The following is a 20,435-nucleotide window of genomic DNA, read 5'->3' as shown; positions in this document are numbered from 1 at the left end:
CGGACGGGGCGGGACAAGGGAGGAAGGAGGAGCGAGTGCGGGGCCCAGGCCGGCCATGGCGGAGGCGCTGTGGAGGACCCCGCCGGGCCGCCTGGCCCCGCCGCACGTTTACCGCATGGCCGGGGCGCTGGGGGCCGAGCTGCGCCGTCTCTCCGCCCGCTTCGGACCCGAGGCCGTGGCCGGGCTGGTGCCGCCCGTCGTGAGGCTGCTGGAGCTGCTGGAGGCGTTGGTGGCCCCCGACGGGGAGGCGGTGGGGCCGGCGGGCGGGCGGCAGGAAGCGGAGGTGAGCGGCGGGTACGGGCTCGGTCCCTTCGGGGGTCCCCTCTGCCGTGGGGCAGGAGGCGCCGTGGGGACTTGGCTGTTCTCGTCCCTATGGAATGGCTCTGACCCGGCTGTCCCCGTCCCTATGCAGTGGCTCTGAGCCGGTTGTGCCTGCCCCCTGGGATGGCTCTGACCCAGCTGTCCCTTGTACCCATGGGGGTGGCTCTGACCTGGCTGTCCCTTGGGACAGTTCTTACCTGGCTGTCCTTGTCCCCAGTGGGATGGCTCTGGCCTGGCTGTCCCCATCCCCTATGGGATGGCTCTTACTGCCTGTCCCTATCCCCTATGGGATGGCTCTGACCTGGCTGTCCCTATCCCCTATGGGATGGCTCTCACTGCCTGCCCCCATCCCCAGGACCCGGAGCAGCGGCTGTGGGAGGCCGAGCGCCGGGAGCGTTCCCTGCGTGCGCGCCTGTCCCGCCTGGAGGAGCAGAACCGGCAGCTCGTGGGGCAGCTTGCGGAGAGCCAGTCCCAGGAAGGTGGGTGTCCGGGGTGGGGGTGCGCTGCGGAGGCCGTGGGTACCGGGGCTGCTGAGCCCCGTCCCTGTGTGTCCGTGCCCAGATAACGCGGCACGGAAGGAGCGGGAGGTGATGCTGCGGCTCAAGGAGGTGGTGGACAAGCAGCGGGATGAGCTCCGTGCCCAGGCCCATGAGATCGTCTGCAAGAGCCGAGACACGGAGGCGGTGAGCGGATGGGGTGTGAAGGGTCTGGGCCCCCCCTGCCCCTTTTTGTGTCACCTCTCCATCGGTGCTGGGGTCCCTTGTTGGGGACCCGGAGCTGCTGCCGTCGCCTCACCTCTGTGCTCCCCGGGCCCTCCAGCTGCAGGAGCAACTGCACCGCTTCATGGCCATGAACGAGGAGCTGCGGCACAAGGTGGCCGTGGTGCAGGCGCAGCTCAGGAGCGCGCTGGAGAAGAAGTCGGACCTGGAGGCTGCGGTGCTGCAGAGCCAGAGGGAAGCGAGCAGGAGGAGCAGGAGCGCCTCCGAGATCCAGCAGCCGAAGCCCAGCCTGGTGAGGGCAAGCCTGAGCTGACAGCAGGAAAAGCCAAGCCAAACCTCAAGTCTTAGAGGATGAGGAGGGTTTGCCGTGTGTGGCGGTGGGCAGTGGGCTCCGGCACCTTCATTCCCTAGGCATTCCCATCTCTGCCAGCCATAGGGGGGCACTTTGGGGTCCTTGCCTCCTGCTGACCCGTTTCCCATCCCTCCAGGAGGAAGCTCCATCCGCCACAGAGGAGCCGCAGCACGAGGATGCGGGCAGGAGCCCTGCTCACTGCTGCTTCTCCAAGGAGGAGCTGCAGCAGATCCTGCAGGAGCGGAACGAGCTCAAGACCAATCTGTTCTTGGTGCAGGAGGAGCTGGCTTATTACCAGCGGTGAGTCCGGTTCCCCCTGGTCCCTGCAGCCCGTGGCCCATCAGAGCCTGCTCCCGGTGCACTCAGGGTGCCGAGCTCTCCCTTCACTTGGCTGCCTCTTTCCAGGGAGCTGCTGAACGAGGAGAGGGTTCCCAGCTTCTTCTTGGATGCGATGAAGTCAACCATCAAAAGGCAGAGGAAGAAAATCAGAGCCAAAATGCTGGGAACAACGGAGGAGGCGGAGAGCAGGTGAGTCCAGTCCTGCTCCATCCACCCTGCAAGGGAATTCCCCAGGCACGGAGCTGCCTCCTCCCTGCTTCCACCTGGAACATCAAAGGTTTAACGTCTGCAGCTGATGCCTTGCTCTGGCTTCACCCTGGGAGCGTGGCAGGGGCTGGGCTCCTTGCTGCACCTCTTGTCCCCAGTCACACGTGGTCCATCCAAATGCCTCCCGTCCATGGATATGGCAAAAGGGAGGTGAGGTGGTGGCCATGGGACTGCTGCTCCTGGCACTGATTTGGAGGCTGTTCCATGAGAGCCATTGAGGATGGCAGCAGAGATGTTGCCTCGAGGCTCTGCAGGATGCTATGGGCACCGCTGGCCCCACCAGACTTGTCACGATGGGGAGGGCAGCACCTTGCTGGGCACCAGCCCCAGCTCTGCCTGTGTGCTGGCAATGGGGGGGGTGTGAAGCCTGTGCTAAAGCTGCTGTATGGCACGGGGGGAGCTGGGTCTCACTGCCTTTTGGGGGCTTTAATAAAGGTCTGGAGGGGGCTGAGCTCTTCTGTGCTGCTGAAGCCTGCTGCTTGCTTGTGTCGGGGTCTCTGCTGGCCGCAGGGGTGTTGGGCCTGGTGAAGGTGGCTGCTGCCCTATGGATGCTGCATCTCATGATCCCTGCTTCCCTGCAAGGCCAGGATGTCACCCACCTCAGTCCCATAGTGCTGATGGTTGGGCTCTTCCCCCAGAGAAGCATTTGCCACGTGGGGTTTGGTGCTCAGAGGCTTTAGAGCAGGATGTGGCAACCAGGGACACATCACTGAGCCAGCACTGGGGGTTGAAGCTGGTGTCTGAAGAGCCTTGAGATCACGCAGGCAGGGCTGGGCTTGCCATGGAACACCTATGTGGGACGTGAGCAGCACCGTGGCTCTGCAGCAGGTCCCAGCTCTGCTCCACGTGTCCCTGCCTCTGCTTGGCTTGGGGGTGCCTCCTCCTGTGCCGAGCCTGTAACTCCCTTTGTGCTGCAGCGATGAAGATGAGGGCTCCTGGCTCCCAGCCCGCGGCGCAGACTCTGTGGATGCTCATCCTCATCCTCCCGAATCCAGAATTAGGAGCTTGTAAGTTTGCTGGGAAAGCCGATGGGGAGGTTGGGATCCGATCGCATTCCCTGGGAAGACGTCTCCCCCCACGGCTGTTATCTGCTCTCCCTGCAGCTTCGGGCTCTGGTATCAGGACAGCAGCAAAGATCCCCCCCCGTCCAGCAGCCCCGTAGCCTGGGAAGTCATCGACTCCCTGGACACGCAGCTGGAGCCGGAGAGCGATCCCACAGCCAGCTCCCCCGACAGAGCCACAGCACCCCCCTGATCCCATGGGACCGGCCTCACTGCAGCACTTCCTGGTGGCACAGCAGCACTGCCTGCTTCCCCACGGCATGGGGATGGGGATACTGGGACACTTGGCCGTGGGTTTCCAGCCTGGATCAGCACCTCCGGGCATCGCTGCCCATCGGCCACCCTTCCACTGTGCTCATGGCTTAACCTCTGGGGGTCTCCACTTCTCTGTGCCTGCAGCTCAGCACCACCGGGGTCTGCACCCGCTTCCCATCCACTCCTGCCTCTTTCCATCAAACACCTCTCCCAGATCCTGCCTCGTTTGGATGGGGTTCATCCCTGCAATGTGAAGGTGGAGTTGGGGTATCCGGCATCACCACACTGCACCGGGTGCACGGATGCTCCCGGAGCTGGGAACGGCCGGGATCAGCACCATCAGTGCCACTCTGTACCATTTTATACCAGGACCTCTTCCTGCTGTTGTTGGGAACTGGAAGACAGGAGCAATCCTCATGTTCACAGGGAAGCATCCGTCCCCTCAGGTGCTTTCACTTTAGAACTGGAGTTGGAAATAAATCAGTCCCGTTTCTCCTCCGAGGTACCCCTGCTTGGGATGATGCTGCTGGGATTCTACCCCTGTTCTCCATCACTTCCCATGCACAGGCTGACCCTTTCAGTGGGTCGGCTCCAATGGGAATGCGGCTCCATGGGCGCAGTGCTGGCTATGGAGGAGTTAAGTGTGAGGAGCAGCTTCCAGCCCGGGTTATCCCCCCTGGCTGAGCTGGCCTTGGGTAGGAAAAAGGTGTTTCCTGTGCATCTGCTGACACAAAGCTCCTGGGGACAGGGAGAGGTGGGACAGGGGCCAGCAGCGGTTCAAAAGGAACACCGTGTCCCCATGGGGGACGTGGGGACCCCACTTAGCTCCTACCAGGGGTCAGCAGTGCCATAGGGCAGCTCACAGTGGTGGGGGCAAGGGGATGCAGCAGGGACCTCATGTGGGTTGGGGGGGAGGAGGGTGGGCATTGGCTGAAGCAGCTTTGGGGGTGATGGAGGATGGCCCAAGGGGGAGCAGGACAACCACGGGGGCGATGTTCATGGAGCACCAAGCCCCCGGGCACCCGTTCCTGCTGCCGGGGTGGCACCAAGGGGCAGGAATAGCCCCTGCGGCGGCATTCCCGGCCTCCCGTCCCCTGACGTCGGGATCGCGGCGCCTCCTCCCGCGTTTCCTCAGGAAGAAACCCAAGGCTGGCGGGAGGAAGAGGCCGCAGCACGGGAGGGACGGACGGGACGGGACGGGACAGGCGGACGCCAGCACTGGGAGCTGCAGGGACTTGGGCCCTGGTGCCCTGGTGGGATGGGGAGCGCGCGGCACCTCCTCTGCCTCCATCTGTGGCTGTGGGTGCAGAGCTCCGCGCAGGAGCTCGATCCCGACGGCAGGAACGTCTGCAGGTGGGTGCCATGGGGGTCCCTGCTTGTGCTCCTCTGTCTCATGGGGCCTCTTGGCAGCTCCATGGGGTCGTTGTCCATGCTCCGTGGACAGAGACCTGCTGCTTGGCACCGCGTGGATGCATCGCGGTGATGCTGGGGAGCGCGGCTGTTGGTACCCGCGGATGTTCCTTAACCTCCTCCAGGGGTTATTTCTCGCGCAGGGCACCGGGATGGGGTTTGGGAGCATTGGCAAAACTTCCCCTCAAGTGCCAATGGGAAACATAGGCACAGCAAATCCCAAAGAGCTTTTGGAGCTGATTTCCCCTCCGCTTCGCTGCTGCTTCTCCCTTTGGTCTCGCCACCCATGGCAGCGCCTTCCATCTCCATCACTTTAATGCCTTCCTTCTGTGTTGCTGGTGAAGCTTTGAGCTGCTCCCAGAGCATCAGGGACCCGATACGGGCTCCACAGTGGCAGATCCATGCTGCCTGCCCCATTGCCTGCCCCATTGCCTGCCCCACCGCCCACCCGGGCTGCAGCCTCTTGAATTTCCTTCTATTTTACTGGTTTCCTTCCGGAGCAAAGCCCCTGGGGCTGTGCTGCCTCTGCCTGCCAGACCCAGCCAGGGTGTTCGCTGTGCCTTAAGCGATGCTCTGAACCCACCCTGGTACCCTCATCCCTGCGGATGCTCCACTGTGGCTCTCTCCTCAGGCTCCCCACCGGCCCCGCGTGCTGTCCCGGCTGGAAGCAGGAAGGGCAGGAATGCACGGCCGGTGAGTGATGGAGCCCCACAGCTCTCTTTGAGTGGGGTGTTGTGCTGTGGGGACCCCAAATGCCCGCTGAGTGAGCTTGCTGATGGTGTGGCTTGGATGGAGCGGGAAGCGGGATGATGGATTCCCCATGATGCCCCAGTGCGATGCGGTCCAGCAGTGGGGTGCAAGCACAGGGGACCCCATCCTGCCCTGATGTGATGCTTGCCCTGTCACCAACAGCGCTGTGCGAGGGCGAAGATGCCTGCGGGGCGGATGAGGTGTGTGTGAGACCTGGGCTTTGCCTCTGCAAACCCGGCTTCTTCGGAGCAGACTGCAGCTCCCGTGAGTACATCCCATGGGCTCCCCCATCCACTTCACCCTCCTTTGGGGGGGGGGGGGAGCTGCCAAGCTTCCCTATGGCCCCCATCATCCTCACCACCTCCTTCCCTCCGCAGCCTGCCCCGAGCAGTACTGGGGCCCCGACTGCAAGCGGAGCTGCCCGTGTCACCCCAACGGGCGCTGCGATGCGGCGAGCGGGCGCTGTACCTGCCACCCCAACCACTGGGGTGCCCTGTGCCAGTTCTCCTGCCAATGCGGTCCCCATGGGCACTGCGACCCTCTCACCGGCGCCTGCCGCTGCGAGCCGGGCTGGTGGGCACCCACCTGCAAGAAGCAATGCCAATGCAACCCCTCCAGCTCCCAGTGCGACCCCGTGAGCGGGCACTGCCGCTGCCTGCCCGGCTGGTGGGGCAGGAGGTGCAGCTTCAAGTGCTCCTGCAACCTCTCGCCCTGCGCCCAGGAGACGGGCAAGTGCGAATGCAAGGTTGGGTTCTGGGGGCCCGCCTGCCAGCGGCGCTGCGACTGCATCCACGGCTCCTGCAGCCCCGTCAGCGGGCACTGCAGCTGCAGCCCCGGCTACCAAGGCAGGAGCTGCAGGGAGCCGTGTCCGCCCGGGCAGTACGGGTCTCAGTGCATGCACAGGTGAGATGGGGGCAATGGGAGGGTGTGGGAGGAACCAGGGGGTGCAATAAGACCTTGGAGGGGGGGGGGGGGAATCATCATGGTTGTGTCTGTCTCTTTGGCTGGGGACCATCCTAGGGAGGTTTGAGCATCCCTGGTTGGATGCAGCATCCCTGCTGTCCCAAGAGAAACACAGAGTCGTGGAATGGTTTGGGCTGGAAGGGACCTTAAAGCTCCTCCAGCTCCAACCCCTGCCACAGGCAGGGACACCTTCCACTAGAGCAGCTTGCTCCAAGCCCCTGTGTCCAACCTGGCCTTGAACACTGCCAGGGATGGGGCAGCCACAGCTTCTCTGGGCACCCTGTGCCAGCGCCTCAGCACCCTCACAGGGAAGAGCTTCTGCCTAAGAGCTCATCTCAGTCTCCTCTTGGGCAGGTTAAAGCCATTCCCCTTGGCCTGTCCCTACATCCCTTGTCCAAAGCCCCTCTCCAGGTTTCTTCCATCTTTAAGTACTGGAAGGCTGCTGATGGCAGCAGAAAGCACTGGTGTCACCCTAAAATCTGGTTGTCCTTGTTCCCATTCCTTGGCGTGATAAAGCAGCATCTCTGCTTCCCTCTTGCCACCACAGAGCATTAAGCCCCCATGGCCCCAACTGATGCTCGGTGCTGTTTCGGGGTGACACCTGCGTTTGTGGGGGTTCCGTGGTGCGTGTCCGTGCCTCAGTGCCCCTGTGCCCGTGCAGCTGCGGGCGCTGCGAGCTCGGCCGGCCCTGCTCTGCCGTGGACGGGCTCTGCCCCGCCTGCCAGCCCGGCTGGAACGGGACCCTCTGCCAGCACCGCTGCCCTCCGGGCTCGCACGGACACCGCTGCCTCCTGCGCTGCCCCCGCTGCCGGCAGGGGGATGCCTGCGACCCGGAGACCGGCGCCTGCCCGCGCTGCGAGCCCGGCTGGACCGGACCCAGGTACGGCCGGGACCGAGCCGCCCCAAAGCCTCGGGTCCTGCGCTGCGGGATGCAGGGGGCTGATGCTTCCCTCCTTGTGTTGGCAGCTGCAACATCTCCTGCCCCGCGGGTACCTTCGGCGATGGATGCCGGCTCCTGTGCCCCGAGTGCGTCAGGGGGAGCTGCGATCCGGTGTCCGGAGCTTGTATCTGCCAGGCTGGCTACTGGGGAGCCAGGTACTGCCGGGAGCAAGGCACGGATGGGGCCCCCGTTCTCCCCAGGGGTGTTTTCCTCCTTTCCTTTCTCTTCCAGCTGCAATGACACCTGCATGGAGGGGTATTACGGAGTGAACTGCTCCTCATCCTGCCAGTGTTCCCGGGGGACCTGCGACCCTGTGCGAGGCGACTGTGTGCTGAGTAAGGGCAACCTCAGATTTACCCCTTGGTGCTGTGCGTGGCGCTGGGACCCCACCTTGTGCCTCACGGCCCCACCATGAGCGGTGGGGTGGCTCTTTGGGGTTGGCAGCTTCAGGACGTGCTGGACTCAACCCATCTGCTCCACACAGGTTTAAAGGACCACGGAGCTCTTGCAGCCGCCATCCTCGTCCCCCTCCTGCTGCTGCTGCTCTGCATCGCCTGCTGCTGCTGCGGAGCTGGTCCAGCAGACGCCAGGGACAGGTATTGCTTCCAGTTTGCCAGTCCTCGATGGAAAACCCCATGTCCTGCATCCCTTGATGTCCACATCCCCTGTGCAGGGCAGCCGTGGCGGATGACGGCGTGGTGGCCAGGATGAAGCACCACGTGCGGGGGGTGCTGGCGAACCTCAGCGCGATGATGCCCTGCTTCAACCTGGCTGGCTCTAAGCTCCCCAAAGTCACAGGTGAAAAGAAGCAGAGCTCTCCCCCCACACATCGTCACCATCTGGGGGTGTCTGAGCTCACTTTTAGGGTGTCTTCTCCTCCTCAGTTTCCCACCACGACACAGAGATCCCCTTCAACCCCAGCTTCATCGAGCCGCCATCGGCCGCATGGGTTTCAGACAGCTCCTTCTCCTCCTTTGACACCGACAACGAGGGACCCGAGTACTCTGTCCCTCCCAGAGAAGGTGACCTGCTCCTCCTCTACGGATCAATCCTGCTCCATCGCCACCCTTGGGTGCCCAAGGGATGGGTCCTGGGCATGGGCAGTGGTTGTTTTCATGCCCTTGTTTTCCTGCCTGTAAGGACACCCATGCTTGGCCTCATGTGGTGGGATGTGCCCGGTGTGGGGCAACCACAACCTCTTCCCAGGAAAACATCCCCAGGGACAACCCTGTTGCATCAGCCTCTCTCCTGCTCGTCCCAAGTGTGTCCCTGGGCTCCATCAGCCCTAACTCATCCCCTTCTCCCGCAGGTATCCCGCTGCTGGGGGGGGCTGAGCTGCAGGAGGGGGTATCCCCCATAGGCGAGGTGCTCCCGGATCCATCCGCCTTTGATTCCGAGGATGTCTCGCAGCCCTTCGCCATCCCTCGCACCTCCAGCATCGCCAAGGCCAAGCGCCCCTCCGTATCCTTTGCCGAGGGGACCAAATTTGGGATGATGGAGACCCCCAGCCCTGGGAGGAAGCCCAAGGCCCCATGGGGCCCACCCAAGCTGTCCCAACCCCCTGGGGACAAGGAACCTGAGCCCTGCACTGAGCGACCGGGCAGTGATTGCTACGAGAGCCCTGATCCCATCGGCAAGGGGGACGAAAGCCACCGGCCATCCCCAAGGGCCACCCCAGGAGGACGCCGGCGCGTGGTGTCCAGCACCAGGCACGTGGCACAGAGAGTGGAGGCCCTCGAAGCGGCTGCGAGGTCAGGAAGCTGGGAGGCGAAGGGGAAGGAGCCCAACGTCACCACCATCTACGTGACGGTGGGAACGGGCGGGCAGGACCCCAAGGCAGAGGGAGGTGGCGAGGGCCCGGTCCAGGCGGTGCTGAAGCGGTTGGGCAGCTTGCAGAGGGGCAAATGGGCTGCCAAGGAGGAGCCCAAGGTGAGGAAGAGCTTTGAGGTCATCCAGAAACCACCCCGCCGGGCCCTGGGGCAGCGCAGAGACTCGGTGAATAGCTGCAAGCAGAGGGAGAGCATCCCTGGGGCTGCCGCTGAGGCAAGCAGCAAGCATCAGCCTGGGAAGAGAAAGTCCTTCCTTCTGGCATCTCCCTCACTGAAGAGCATCGGGGACCAGGATGGAGGCTGCGATGCCGCGGCTGCCACGGAGAGGGGTAAAAGCCCTGAGTTAGTCCTCAGCCTCGAAGCAAAGGGATTGGCTGCATCAGAGGAAGAGCCCAAGTACGAGAACGTGATGAGCAGCGGCACTGATTCACCCCCCAGCATCACCGAGGGGCCAGCGGCCACCCCTGCGGCCACCTGAGCCACCACTGCCTGCGCTGGTGGCATCTCTGAGCCCAGTGTGGGAGCTGAGGGCCCCCTCCGAGCTTGAACTGGAGAAGCATTGAGCATTCCCATTGATCCCTTTCCTGTTGCTGGGGTGGACCCTTGAAGGGTGATGTGGTGCGATGATGGGTGATGTGCGATGGGTGATGTGATGCGATGATGGGTGATGTGTGATGGGTGATGTGATGCGATGATGGGTGATGTGTGATGGGTGATGTGATGCAATGATGGGTGATGTATGACGGGTGATATGATGTGATGATGGGTGATGTGTGATGGGTGATGGTGATGCCGAGAGCCACAGCAATGGCAGCCCCATGGGTTGGTGCTTCAGGGCTGTTTCCTGCTCCCCCCTGTCCTGTGTGCTTCACTTTGGACCTGCCACAACACAGCGATGCTCTGGATGCGGCAGTGGCACCTTCTAGTCTCTATCAGCATTGGGTTTGGGGGGCACACATCTTCCTCATGAATGACAGTGGGGCTGCTGGGGGTTGCACACAGGTAAAAACCAGTTTCACCCCACTGGCTTCCACCTTTCCCTCTCCCAGCTCCATAAAGCTGCCTGGAGCCTCTTGCTGTAAAGATGCTTCTCTTGCTGGGAGGGATTATGTTGTGGAGAGGGGCCGGGGGTAGGTGATGGGCTGTGACAAGCAGCTTCAGTGAGAGCTGATTATAGCTGCTTATCTGGAAGGGTGTCTGGGTCTGCAGGGGTTTATGTGGGTCTCTCTGGCTGCCTTTATTCCTACGTACATGCATAGCACATGACAAGGCTCGCAGCGTGGCACGGAGTTTATCAATGGCCTTTTAAACTCCATGCAATACCAGGCTCCAGTTTTGCAAGAGCAGCTGTGGCACCTGGGCCATGGCCATCGACCTGTCCTTGCACATAGCGCTGATAAAGACATGACATGACATGCATGGAAAATTACATCGCCACGGGTGCCGTCTCCTCACCATGGGTGCGTGAGGTGGGATGGAGGGGCTGTAGCATCTCCAGCATGGCCAGAGGAGCTCAGGCAGCACAGAGAGATGGGCACAAGGGGGGTCAAGATGCCAGAGAGGGTTTGCAGCATGAACTGGTTTTAGATGTATCTAAGTCCAGAAGTTTCTTGTCCGTTCTGTTACTCACATGGTGTGGAAGCCTCTAGGTGAAAATTAAACGTTACCAAAGCCCTTAAGGAGTTGGGTTTCCCATCCACCCCTAAGAAATACTGTCTAAAGTGTAGAAACCATCAATAGCCTGAAGCTTTCAGTTTGCTGGGTTTGATAATGTCCTGTTTCTATTGAATTCTGAAGTCTCACCTACGGAGCTGAACCCAGAGCAGTGCTGGAGACCGGAGCATCCAGAGCACCCACCCTGCAGCCTGTATCTCCCATCATGTGCAGAGCTCTGTGTGAGCCCTGCTCTGGCGCTGCTGAGTTGGGGTTTGGGGCGTTTCAGCATCAGTGGGGTTTGCTTTTTCCCCGTTGCTTCTCATGGATGCTTTTCATGGATGCGTCCCCGTGCTCTCGCGGGGATGAGCAGCAGGGTGCAGCACTCATTCCTGCAGTGCCATCACGCACTGCTGTCATTACAGCACCAAATATTGTGGTATAGGAATAAACCCGCTCATCCTGGACCCGCGCACCCTCCTCCCCACAGCCCCGCTCTGTTTTGACGCTATGATACGACAGGGGCAGGGACAGCCCCACATGTTATTTATAAGCAGCCGTTTTTCCTGCCCTGATCCATTGGCTATTTCCAGCCTGGGAGCAGAGTGATGCTGTGCCAGAAGGGAACGTCACACGAGCTGGTTCCCCCCGGGTACAGCATGTGAAGAGCTGACAACGGCCTTCCCTGACATGGAAACAAGCACCCGGCCTTGAGAAAACGCTGCCGTCACGTCCCAGGGGCTCAGTGCTAAGCAGGATGTGGCCCCTGCTTGAAGATGGGGAGAGGTGGATTTGCGGCGTGGGGCTGCCCATGCACACGCCGGCAGCGTGGCTGCGCTGGTGTCTTCTCCCTGGGGATGCTTCCTGATGTGGTTTGAATGCTGGGTGAGGGAAGGCTGCGAGTCAGGGCTGGTGGGTGAGGGAGGAGTTAACATCTTCCCGGGCTGGATCGATGGCTGAATCCCGCTGAAGCCAGCCCCTGGGAAGCTGTTCCTTCTATCCATAAGCAAAGAGGTGTCCGTGCCTTGCGGAGGTAGGAACAGCCTCAAGCCATCCCTAATGGCCACGGGGATCTGTCCCCATCACCGCAGCCTCATCATCTCCTTCCAAACTGCCTGAGCTCTGCTTTAGGAGAGGACCACATGGGAGCCTCCCTGGGTGGCCGGGCAGGAGCCGTCAGCTCCCATCCAGCCTAAACTGATTCCTGGCTGCTTTCTATAAATGTCTCTCTGTGTCAACGCTGTTCTTCAGCTCCACTTTGTTTTTCTTCTCTCCACGGTGTTTACTCAGGCCCCGGGTGTATTTATAGCTGGCAACAGATCATCTGATAGCTCCTTTGCTCCTTCTAGGAGAGGAAAACCAACCCCCCCCCCCCCCCCCCAATATGCTCCCGCTGTACCAAAGGGTTCCCGTGTCCCCAGACAGCCCCTGCGCCCTCCTCGTGCTCCTTCCCATCACCGTCCATGTTTCTTGGATGCAGAGCTGGGTGCTGAGCTCTCCCCGGGGGCTCCCTCCCCGTCTGCTCAACCCCATGCCCAGCTCCAGGCTCCTCGTTTCCTTTGGGCTTTGTTTTTGTTTGTTTCTTTGCTTTGGCTTAAATCCACTTCCCAGCCATTGCGAGGCTCTGACCCTCATCCCACAGCCAAGCCTGAGGAGTTTCCTCTTCCCAGCCGCCCCTGCCTGCCTCTTCCTCAGGGATGCAGCAGCGGGAGCGTGTCCGGTGTCCGTCTGGGAGGTGTTTACCTGCGCCAGGCCCCGTTTCCACCTCCTCTGGCTGAGAAAACATCCCTTCGCATGATTTCCAGGGATATTTGTCCACCTCCTCTGGCCCGGGGCCCGGCTGATGAGTGATGGGTTTACGGCAGGACTGGAAATCCCGCACAGGAATGCTCTGGGAGCTAATTTGGTGTAAGGAGAGGGCAGGGCTCTGAGCTCGGATGCAAAGAGCTCTCGCACTGCAGTGATCTGATTTATTTAATGGAATAGCTGGTGCTGGGGACCGGCAGGCTCCAGGCTCCTTACCCCCAGTCCCGGTCAGCCGGGTGCTGGGTCCCAAAACGGGCTTTTTAGGGTGCCTGTAACCGCTGCGGATGAGACAGCAGCGGGTGCTGCTGCTACCGGAATAGCTCCTTGCGCTCCGTACGAGCAGGAGCCGGTCGAGACCAGCAAGAGCCGGTACGAAAGCCCGCAGGGACCTCCCCGCGGAGCCGGGAGGCGGAGATGGGCGGGCGGTGGGGCTCCAGCCCATCCCGCTCCACCGACACCTCCCGTTTTGACCCGTTTCCCCCGCTTTTAAGCCAAGGGTCCGCTCCCCCCCCCCCCCCCCCGGGGGTGTCTGTCCCGGCGGTGCTCGGGTGTCGGAAACAACGGGTACAACGTTGGGGTGTGTGGATGTGTTAGGAGAGGCCGGGGGCAGCGAGGGAAGGGGATAGCGGGGGGGTTATAGGGCGGTAGCGGGTGACTATAGGGGGATACCGACGGGTACCGGGGGGTTATGGGGAGGATATGGAGGGTTCTAGGGGGGTATCAGAGGGTTCTATGGGGGGGTATGAAGGGCTATAGGGGGGTATCAGAGGGTTATATGGGGGGTATGAAGGGCTATAGGGGGGTACCGAAAGGTTATAGGGGGGATATGGGGGGTTATAGGGGGGTATCAGAGGGTTATATGGGGGGTATGAAGGGCTATAGGGGGTACCAAAAGGTTATAGGGGGGATATGGGGGGTTATAGGGGGGTATCAGAGGGTTATATGGGGGGGTATGAAGGGCTATAGGGGGGTACCGGAACGCTATAGGGGGGATATGGAGGGTTCTAGGGGGGTATCAGGGTTATAGGGGAGGTATGAAGGGCTAAAGGGGCGTACCAGAAGGCTATAGGGCGTATATGGAGGGTTATAGGGGGATATTGGAGGGTTATATGGGGGGTATGAAGGGGCTATAGGGGGGTACTGGAAGGTTATAGGGGGTATATGGAGGGTTATATGGGGGGGTATGAAGGGCTATAGGGGGGTACGGGGAGGCTATGGGGGGATATGGAGGGTTATATGGGGGGGTATATATGGGGGGTATGGGGGGGTGCATATGGGGCAGGCTATGGGGGGATATGGAGGGTTATATGGGGGGGTATGAAGGGCTATGGGGGGGGTACGGGCAGGCTATGGGGGGATATGGAGGGTTATATGGGGGGTATGAAGGGCTATAGGGGGGTACGGGCAGGCTATGGGGGGATATGGAGGGTTATATGGGGGGGTATGAAGGGGCTATAGGGGGTACTGGAAGGTTATATGGGGGATATGGAGGGTTATATGGGGGGGTATGAAGGGGCTATGGGGGGAAGGGTTGTATGGGGGGGTATATAGGGGTTATATGGGGGGGTATATGGGGGAATAGGGGGGTTATGGGGGCTATGGGGGGATATGGGGATCTATGGGGGGCTATGGGGTGAATGGGGGGCTATGGGGGGATATGGGGGTTATATGGGGGGGTATGGGGGGCTATAGGGGGTACTGGAAGGTTATAGGGGGGATATGGAGGGTTATATGGGGGGGTATGAAGGGGCTATAGGGGGGTACGGGCAGGCTATGGGGGGATATGGAGGGTTATATGGGGGGGTATGAAGGGGCTATAGGGGGGTACGGGCAGGCTATGGGGGGATATGGAGGGTTATATGGGGGGGTATGAAGGGGCTATAGGGGGGTACGGGCAGGCTATGGGGGGATATGGAGGGTTATATGGGGGGGTATGAAGGGGCTATAGGGGGTACTGGAAGGTTATAGGGGGGATATGGAGGGTTATATGGGGGGGTATGAAGGGGCTATAGGGGGTACTGGAAGGTTATAGGGGGGATATGGAGGGTTATATGGGGGGTATGAAGGGCTATAGGGGGGTACCGGGGTGCTATAGGGGGTACCGGGGGGCGCGCCACTGGCACGGGCAGCATCGGCGCGCTCACCCATTGGCTGGCCACGGACCAATCAGCGGCGGCGCCTGTTTGCTCCACAGGACGGATAAAAAGCCCGGGGTGGGACCGCGGCGGCGCGGAGCGGAGTCGGGGGGCGGCCGAGGGTGAGCGGCGGCGAGCGGGGAGCAGCGGGGCCCCTATGGGGCAGCCCCGTGGGGCTGCATGGGGGTGCGGGGGTTGATGGGGGGGGGAATGGGGTGTTCCGGGGTGCAGCGGGGGCGTGAGGGTGGGAATGGCGTGAATCGGAGGAGGAGCGGGTGGATGGGGACGGGGCGGGTGCATGGGAGCGATCGGTGGGGTGGGAGCGGGGTGAATTGGGGCTGGGGGCAGGATGCAGCAGGGCTCGTCTGGGAGAGTGGGGGGGGGGGGTATGGGGTGACTGGGAGAGAAGGGGGGGTCTGGGTGCACCGGGGTTGGGATGGGGATGGGGCTATAGGAGCAGAGGTGAGGAAGAGGAGGAAATGAGCCGGGGGGGGGGCTTTATGGCTGGAGAGGGAGCCTGTGTCCTCCCCTACCCAAAGCAACCAGGGCTGGGGCCTCTGTGCTGGGGAAAGCCCTGAGGAGCTGCTTTAGGCTGTGTGGCACCAGTTGGGTTTCCCCTTAGTGCATGCTCTGGGCTGGGAAGAGGCTCAGCTTGTCTAAAATGGCCACTTGCCTCATAGCCCTGGGGCTGCTGCATCTCGAGGCTCTCCAGTGCAGCCCTTGGTCTGGTCCCAAATCATCCTTATGGGCCCTAGGAACTGGGGCTGGGAGCTGGGGACAGTTCATCCCACTGCAGCATCCATAGGGCATGTCAGTGGTGGAGCAGTGTGTGCTGGCTGGGATGGGGCAGGCTGGTGCAGCCTTGGCCCCTGGATGGGTGGTCTGGTAGTTAGCAAGAAGGGCTCCTTGATGAGCCATCTGTGGGTACAGTATATGCATAATCGTATATAAACTGCATTTATAGGACTGATAGTACAGGTTTAGTGGTGGACTTGGCAGCCCTGGGGTAACCATAGAGCCATGGTTTAGGTTGAAGGGACCTTAAAGCTCATCCAGTTCCAATCCCTGCCACGGGCAGGGACCCCTTCCACTAGAGCAGCTTGCTCCAAGCCCCTGTGTCCAACCTGGCCTTGAGCACTGCCAGGGATGGGGCAGCCACAGTAATGCTGGACTTGATCTTAAAGGTGTTTTCCAACCTGGTTGGTTCTGATCCTATATAAGACCCCATGCTCACCTTCCAGAGCAGCTCTGTGCACCTGCATGGGGCAGAGCAGACCTGGTGGGTCACTAAAGTGCTGTGGGGATCCCAACCTCTCCCTTAAGCAGACATGAGATTGAAGCCCCCTGCTCTGGCATTGATTCATTAATGCCTTACAATGGGCTGCTCACCCCGGGCAGGCGATGGGCAGTGGGCTCCGGGCAGTTGATCCTTGCTCCATTTCCATACCTGGTGTTCAGGAGGTGGAACGGAGTCCTTGAAGGCTCCTCTGTCACCCTGTGTGCACCAGAGGGGCTGCTCCAAGGGCATCGGTGCTCCCGCATCCCTCCAGGTCACTTGGGCAGGCTGGTACCTGCAAGAACAAGTTTGACACCTGAGTGCCTTGCATTCACAGGCAGGTTTGCTTGTGTTCCACTGGGGAGATCTCTTAACCGGGGCTGGTTTGTGCTCTTTGAGCAGTGTATGATGGGTGTTGTTCTGGTCCCTGCAGGTTAGGACTGATCGAGGCCATCATCCCACCCAGCCATGGCACCCACACTGGCTACGGCCCATCGCCGGCGCTGGTGGATGGCATCAACAGCCATCATTGAGAGCCTGCTCTTCTCTGCTGTCCTGCTGGGCTGGGGCTCCCTCCTCATCATGCTGAAAGCAGAAGGGTTTTATTCCTACCTGTGCTACGAGTCGGGTAAGGATGCTCTGGAGACTCATGTGAATAAGGTGCTGATGAGGTTTGGTGCTGTGGGATTGACTGGAGCAGGGCTGAGCTCCAGGTTTGCCCTGGGGCAGAAGGAAGGGATGTGTGCTCCTTCCTAAAGCGAATGGCATCCTTGTGATGCGCCTGTCCTTGCGGTTGCTTTGCAGAGCGATTGGGAAAGAAGCCTTATAGGTCAGGTAAAGGCTTTTCTGACAGCCTTTCCCACTTGGCCATGGGGTCTTCCTCTGCATCTGGAAGATGATGACTTGTGGGGAGGGTGTTCTGAGTTTGTAGAAGGAAACTATAGGTGTTCTCTCCTTAGTGGTAGGAAAAGAGCATGGGTGACCGTAGGATTAGGGGAGCCCAGTGCTGCTGTTGGGGGAGACGCTGCAGAAGTAAATGCTGCTGATGCTTTGTTCCTTTCCCTCTTCAAACACCCAGGATGTGCTTAAACCAGGTTGTGTCTCTGAGGGCTTGAGATCCACCTTCTGGCCCCAGCAGAGGAAGCAGTTGTCTGTGTAGCAGCCACATCCTTGCCGGGAAGGAGGTGATCCTGTGGTGTGGGAAGGATAACCCTGGGAGCACCAGCGTGTAGGTGGATGGGTATCCCAGCCGGAGCAGGGAGAGGATTGTGGGCAGGGGTGTCCCACAGTGGGGTTAAAAGCAAGCTGAGGGTAAAGGTGTGGTGTGGGTTTGGAAAGCTGCTTCGGTGACAAAGGTTTGCATGTGCACAGGGAAGGGAATAGCAAAGAGAAGGGAGGCAGGAGGTAGGTGTTTGGGCTGTGTGATGGTGGATCGGCCCATGGTGAGCATGGGGATGGAGGGGGAAGCATAAGGGGAAGAAAAGGGTTGGAAATAAGTGCATGGACCCTCAGTGGGCAATGGCTGAGGATAGAGGGGGAAGTGTGAAACGCAGTGAGATGCCGGTGCACTTGGTAGACATGGAAGTGCTCGAGTCCTCCACCAGCTTGGCTGCTTGATCTCCATCCTGTGCTCTGCTCACAGTGTGCACGTCACTGGGGTGGTGAGGAGGAGTCCTCAACCCTGGAGACTGTTTGGTAGGCTTGTTATCTCCAAACCACAGTGACTGTGTCCTGAGCCTGTGGAAGAGATCCCATTAAACCTATCAGGCGGAGGCTTTCTGCCTCCCAGATAAGGCACACAAGGGTTGATAAGCAAACGCTGACTGTCTCCTAAAGCAACCCTTTTCCTATCTGCTTCCTGACATGAGCCCTGCTTCCCTTGGGGCCCACCTCCTACCCTTTGCTTTGATGGCTTTCAACTGGTCTACCTTGGCCCCAAATCAAGATTCACCTCTGCTCCTCACCCCTCTTTGCCAATGGCTCTCCCCCACGGGAGTGCTGCGGAACCACAGGGATAATGCAGATGTTTGGCCTATGGTGAAATTGCAGCCCTAGGGGGGCAATTCCTTCCTCCCAGTGACCAAGCTGTGCCCTGAGGCAAGAGAATGGAGCCCCTGTAGAGAAACCGATGCAGCCAAATGTTCTCATTGTCCTCAAATATGTGGGCATCGCTGGTGGTGATGAGGCTGGTGAGGAGCATGGAGGACCAGTTACACCGGTTTCCTCCTTTATCCCTACTTATTCCCTTCCCTTCCTCTGTTTTTGTCCTCCCGTGTCATAAACTCGGTTGGGAAGAGCCCTGGCTCCCTGCGTGGGGGATGCAGCCGCCCTGCAGTGCTCACTGAATGACCAGCACCAAGCTGAATTCGACCTTGGCTGGGATGAGCGGTTGCCTCTCTTCGTGTAACCCACGGCACCCCACAGCCTCGGCTTGAAGCTTGGTGCAAGCACATTATAACCGCTTGCCTTTGGGCACTTGTTGCTCATCCTGTTGTGCATGCAAGAACTGCAACGACCACAAGAAGAAGAAGAAAAGAGACTTTTCCTATTGAGCCAAAGGTTCTTGGCCGGGCTTTCCATTCGTCAGCAAAAGCTCTTGCACTTTGTGATGCCTTCCAGTGAAACGCAGACCTTGTCCCTTCTGCAGGCTCCTCTGTGAAGGTAGCAGAAAGCGACTGCCATCCATGAAGGGCTCCTTGTCTTCCTCTCGAATCTCCCCTTTCCCCTGCCTGCCCTTGGCTCCTGTTGGGCTTCGCTCGGCCAATGTGCAAACACGCGGGCTCTGCCAAGCCCTTAACGCTGCCGTGAGATGGAAATGCACATCCAGACACCACGTCCCCTTAAAGCAGTTGTGCTTGGGAGGGGTTGTCCCCGCTCCGGTGGCAGGTTTGACCACATCCCATCCCAAGAGGTATGCTTGAAATCTGCTGACAAAGAGGCTGTCTGTGGCACTTTGTTCCCCTTTTAACTTTACTACGCTACGGCTTGGCCTTTAACCGCCTGAAGCAGCATCTTTTCCTTGGTGGAAGCGCTGATTCCGCAGTCTTTATCGGGATTTGGGCCTTATCGGCTGCTGGGGAGCTTGATCTGGTCGTGGCTTTGTGCTGTGCTTGGGATTAAGGGGCTGGAGGCTTGGCTTTGAGATGTTTGAAAGAAAAAGCAATCTTGAACCTGCTCACACAGAGCAGAGATAAGGAGCTGCTTGAACAGAGGACCTTCCTCTGAGCCAGGGCTGCAGCAAACCCAAGGGATGATAAGCTAATTCACTCACAGCAGGGCAGTGTGCCTGACCGTGGGCATAGGTGCTGCCTTACGGCTCTTCGCTGTTATGTACGTGCTCTGTGGCGGAGAGCTCGAGGTCTGAAGGTCCCTTCCAAGCTGTCAAGATGCAGGGGCAGGCTGTGCCTGTGGCCCTGTCAACAGGAAGAGAGTGAAGGCGGTAGATGCTCCTTGCGCAGGAAACACGCTGCGTTGAGCAGCAGCTTTCGGTGCTCTTGAAGCTGCAAAACGAAACCACAGCTGGGGAGAGAAGGGGAGTTTAACCGAGTTCAGCTCTGTTATAGAGGCTTTCACCCGAGTGCAAAGAGAGGGGCATTCTGGAGGTGCCGGGCAGGGAAGGGCACCCCAACGCATCTCGTATAAAGCAAGAACATCTCCTCCCAGTTCCCAGAAGTATGACACCATCCTGAGAGGGGAAAACATGTTCCTATGTGGGCAGGCTGCTGTCTGCACACGTCCTTCCCTGGGACTTCATTTCAACCAATGCTCCCAGTCTGTTTGGCCCTGGTTTATTTCTCTGCCCCCTTTAACAGTCAAAGGGGAGGGTTGTGGCTGTGCCCCACGGCCCCGTTGGGTGGCTGGGGGGGTCCTCCCTGCTTGTTTCGGTGTGATCCATGAGACAAGGAGGCAGTGTTGGAAAGAGCCGGGCGCATTCCTCTGCTGTGCGCTTGGGATTGGAAGAGGTCGGTAAAGAGCAGTTAATGATTGACCCTCTTGTGGAACCTACAGCACTTCATTTGGGGAGAAAGGGTGACTTTAAATGTTCCAGTAAGAGGCTGAACAAATCCCAGCGCCGAGCTTGACATAAAAGATTACCAAGGCAGCCGGAGCTGTCATTCTTTAAATAGCAACTTGAACTACTAATTGGGCAGTAGAAATCCTGCTGCTTGGTGTGTGTGTGTGGGGGGAAGCGGTGTAAAACCAGCCAGGATGTTCTTGTAATTGCCAATAAAGACTTGGAGCTGCTTCCAGCTTCGGGCAGCCAGCAGTGAGCACGCATGGGTGGCTCTGCTGCGTGGCAGCCCCGGCACCAGTGCGCGCAGGTGGACTTGGCAAGAGGCTTTGGGGATGGCATCGCTG

General features: G+C 60.0%; 3 protein-coding genes across 5 annotated transcripts in view; all 3 read left to right on the top strand.

The window, feature by feature from the left end:
• The first annotated feature begins 6 nt into the window (after window positions 1-6).
• RILP (Rab interacting lysosomal protein) lies at window positions 7-3,327 on the top strand. Of its 3 annotated transcripts, XM_062615801.1 has the most exons (8): window positions 8-283; window positions 677-800; window positions 883-1,004; window positions 1,141-1,332; window positions 1,529-1,692; window positions 1,798-1,920; window positions 2,916-3,005; window positions 3,102-3,327. In XM_062615801.1, exons 1-8 carry the CDS (start codon window positions 56-58, stop codon window positions 3,250-3,252), a joined length of 1,194 nt encoding a protein of 397 aa, XP_062471785.1. In that variant the 5' UTR covers window positions 8-55; the 3' UTR covers window positions 3,253-3,327. The 3 variants fall into 3 exon arrangements, with proteins under 3 accessions (XP_062471783.1, XP_062471785.1, XP_062471784.1); XM_062615799.1 differs by lacking the exon at window positions 2,916-3,005 and having other exon boundaries at window positions 7-283; XM_062615800.1 differs by lacking the exons at window positions 2,916-3,005; window positions 3,102-3,327 and adding an exon at window positions 2,024-2,124.
• A 948-nt stretch (window positions 3,328-4,275) lies between these two features.
• SCARF1 (scavenger receptor class F member 1) lies at window positions 4,276-11,341 on the top strand. Its single transcript, XM_062615770.1, has 12 exons — window positions 4,276-4,667; window positions 5,356-5,417; window positions 5,637-5,738; window positions 5,852-6,377; window positions 7,099-7,317; window positions 7,404-7,532; window positions 7,609-7,712; window positions 7,862-7,973; window positions 8,051-8,175; window positions 8,262-8,399; window positions 8,687-9,918; window positions 10,006-11,341. Exons 1-11 carry the CDS (start codon window positions 4,573-4,575, stop codon window positions 9,682-9,684), a joined length of 2,610 nt encoding a protein of 869 aa, XP_062471754.1. The 5' UTR covers window positions 4,276-4,572; the 3' UTR covers window positions 9,685-9,918; window positions 10,006-11,341.
• Window positions 11,342-14,838: 3,497 nt separating this feature from the next.
• SLC43A2 (solute carrier family 43 member 2) overlaps window positions 14,839-20,435 on the top strand; it is a 28,998-nt gene continuing 23,401 nt past the window's right edge. Inside the window, exons 1-2 of the mRNA XM_062615781.1 lie at window positions 14,839-14,922; window positions 16,510-16,704. Coding sequence (XP_062471765.1) covers window positions 16,545-16,704 — 160 coding nt within the window. The 5' untranslated portion in view covers window positions 14,839-14,922; window positions 16,510-16,544. The remainder of the gene's footprint in view (window positions 14,923-16,509; window positions 16,705-20,435) is intronic.

The sequence above is a fragment of the Pezoporus occidentalis genome, unplaced genomic scaffold, assembly GCF_034315485.1.
Source record: "Pezoporus occidentalis ecotype Australia unplaced genomic scaffold, CSIRO_AGI_Poc_V1 ctg183, whole genome shotgun sequence".
In the NCBI taxonomy this organism is placed as follows: Eukaryota; Metazoa; Chordata; class Aves; order Psittaciformes; family Psittacidae; genus Pezoporus; species Pezoporus occidentalis.
This window is presented reverse-complemented; position numbering and strand designations above follow the sequence as displayed.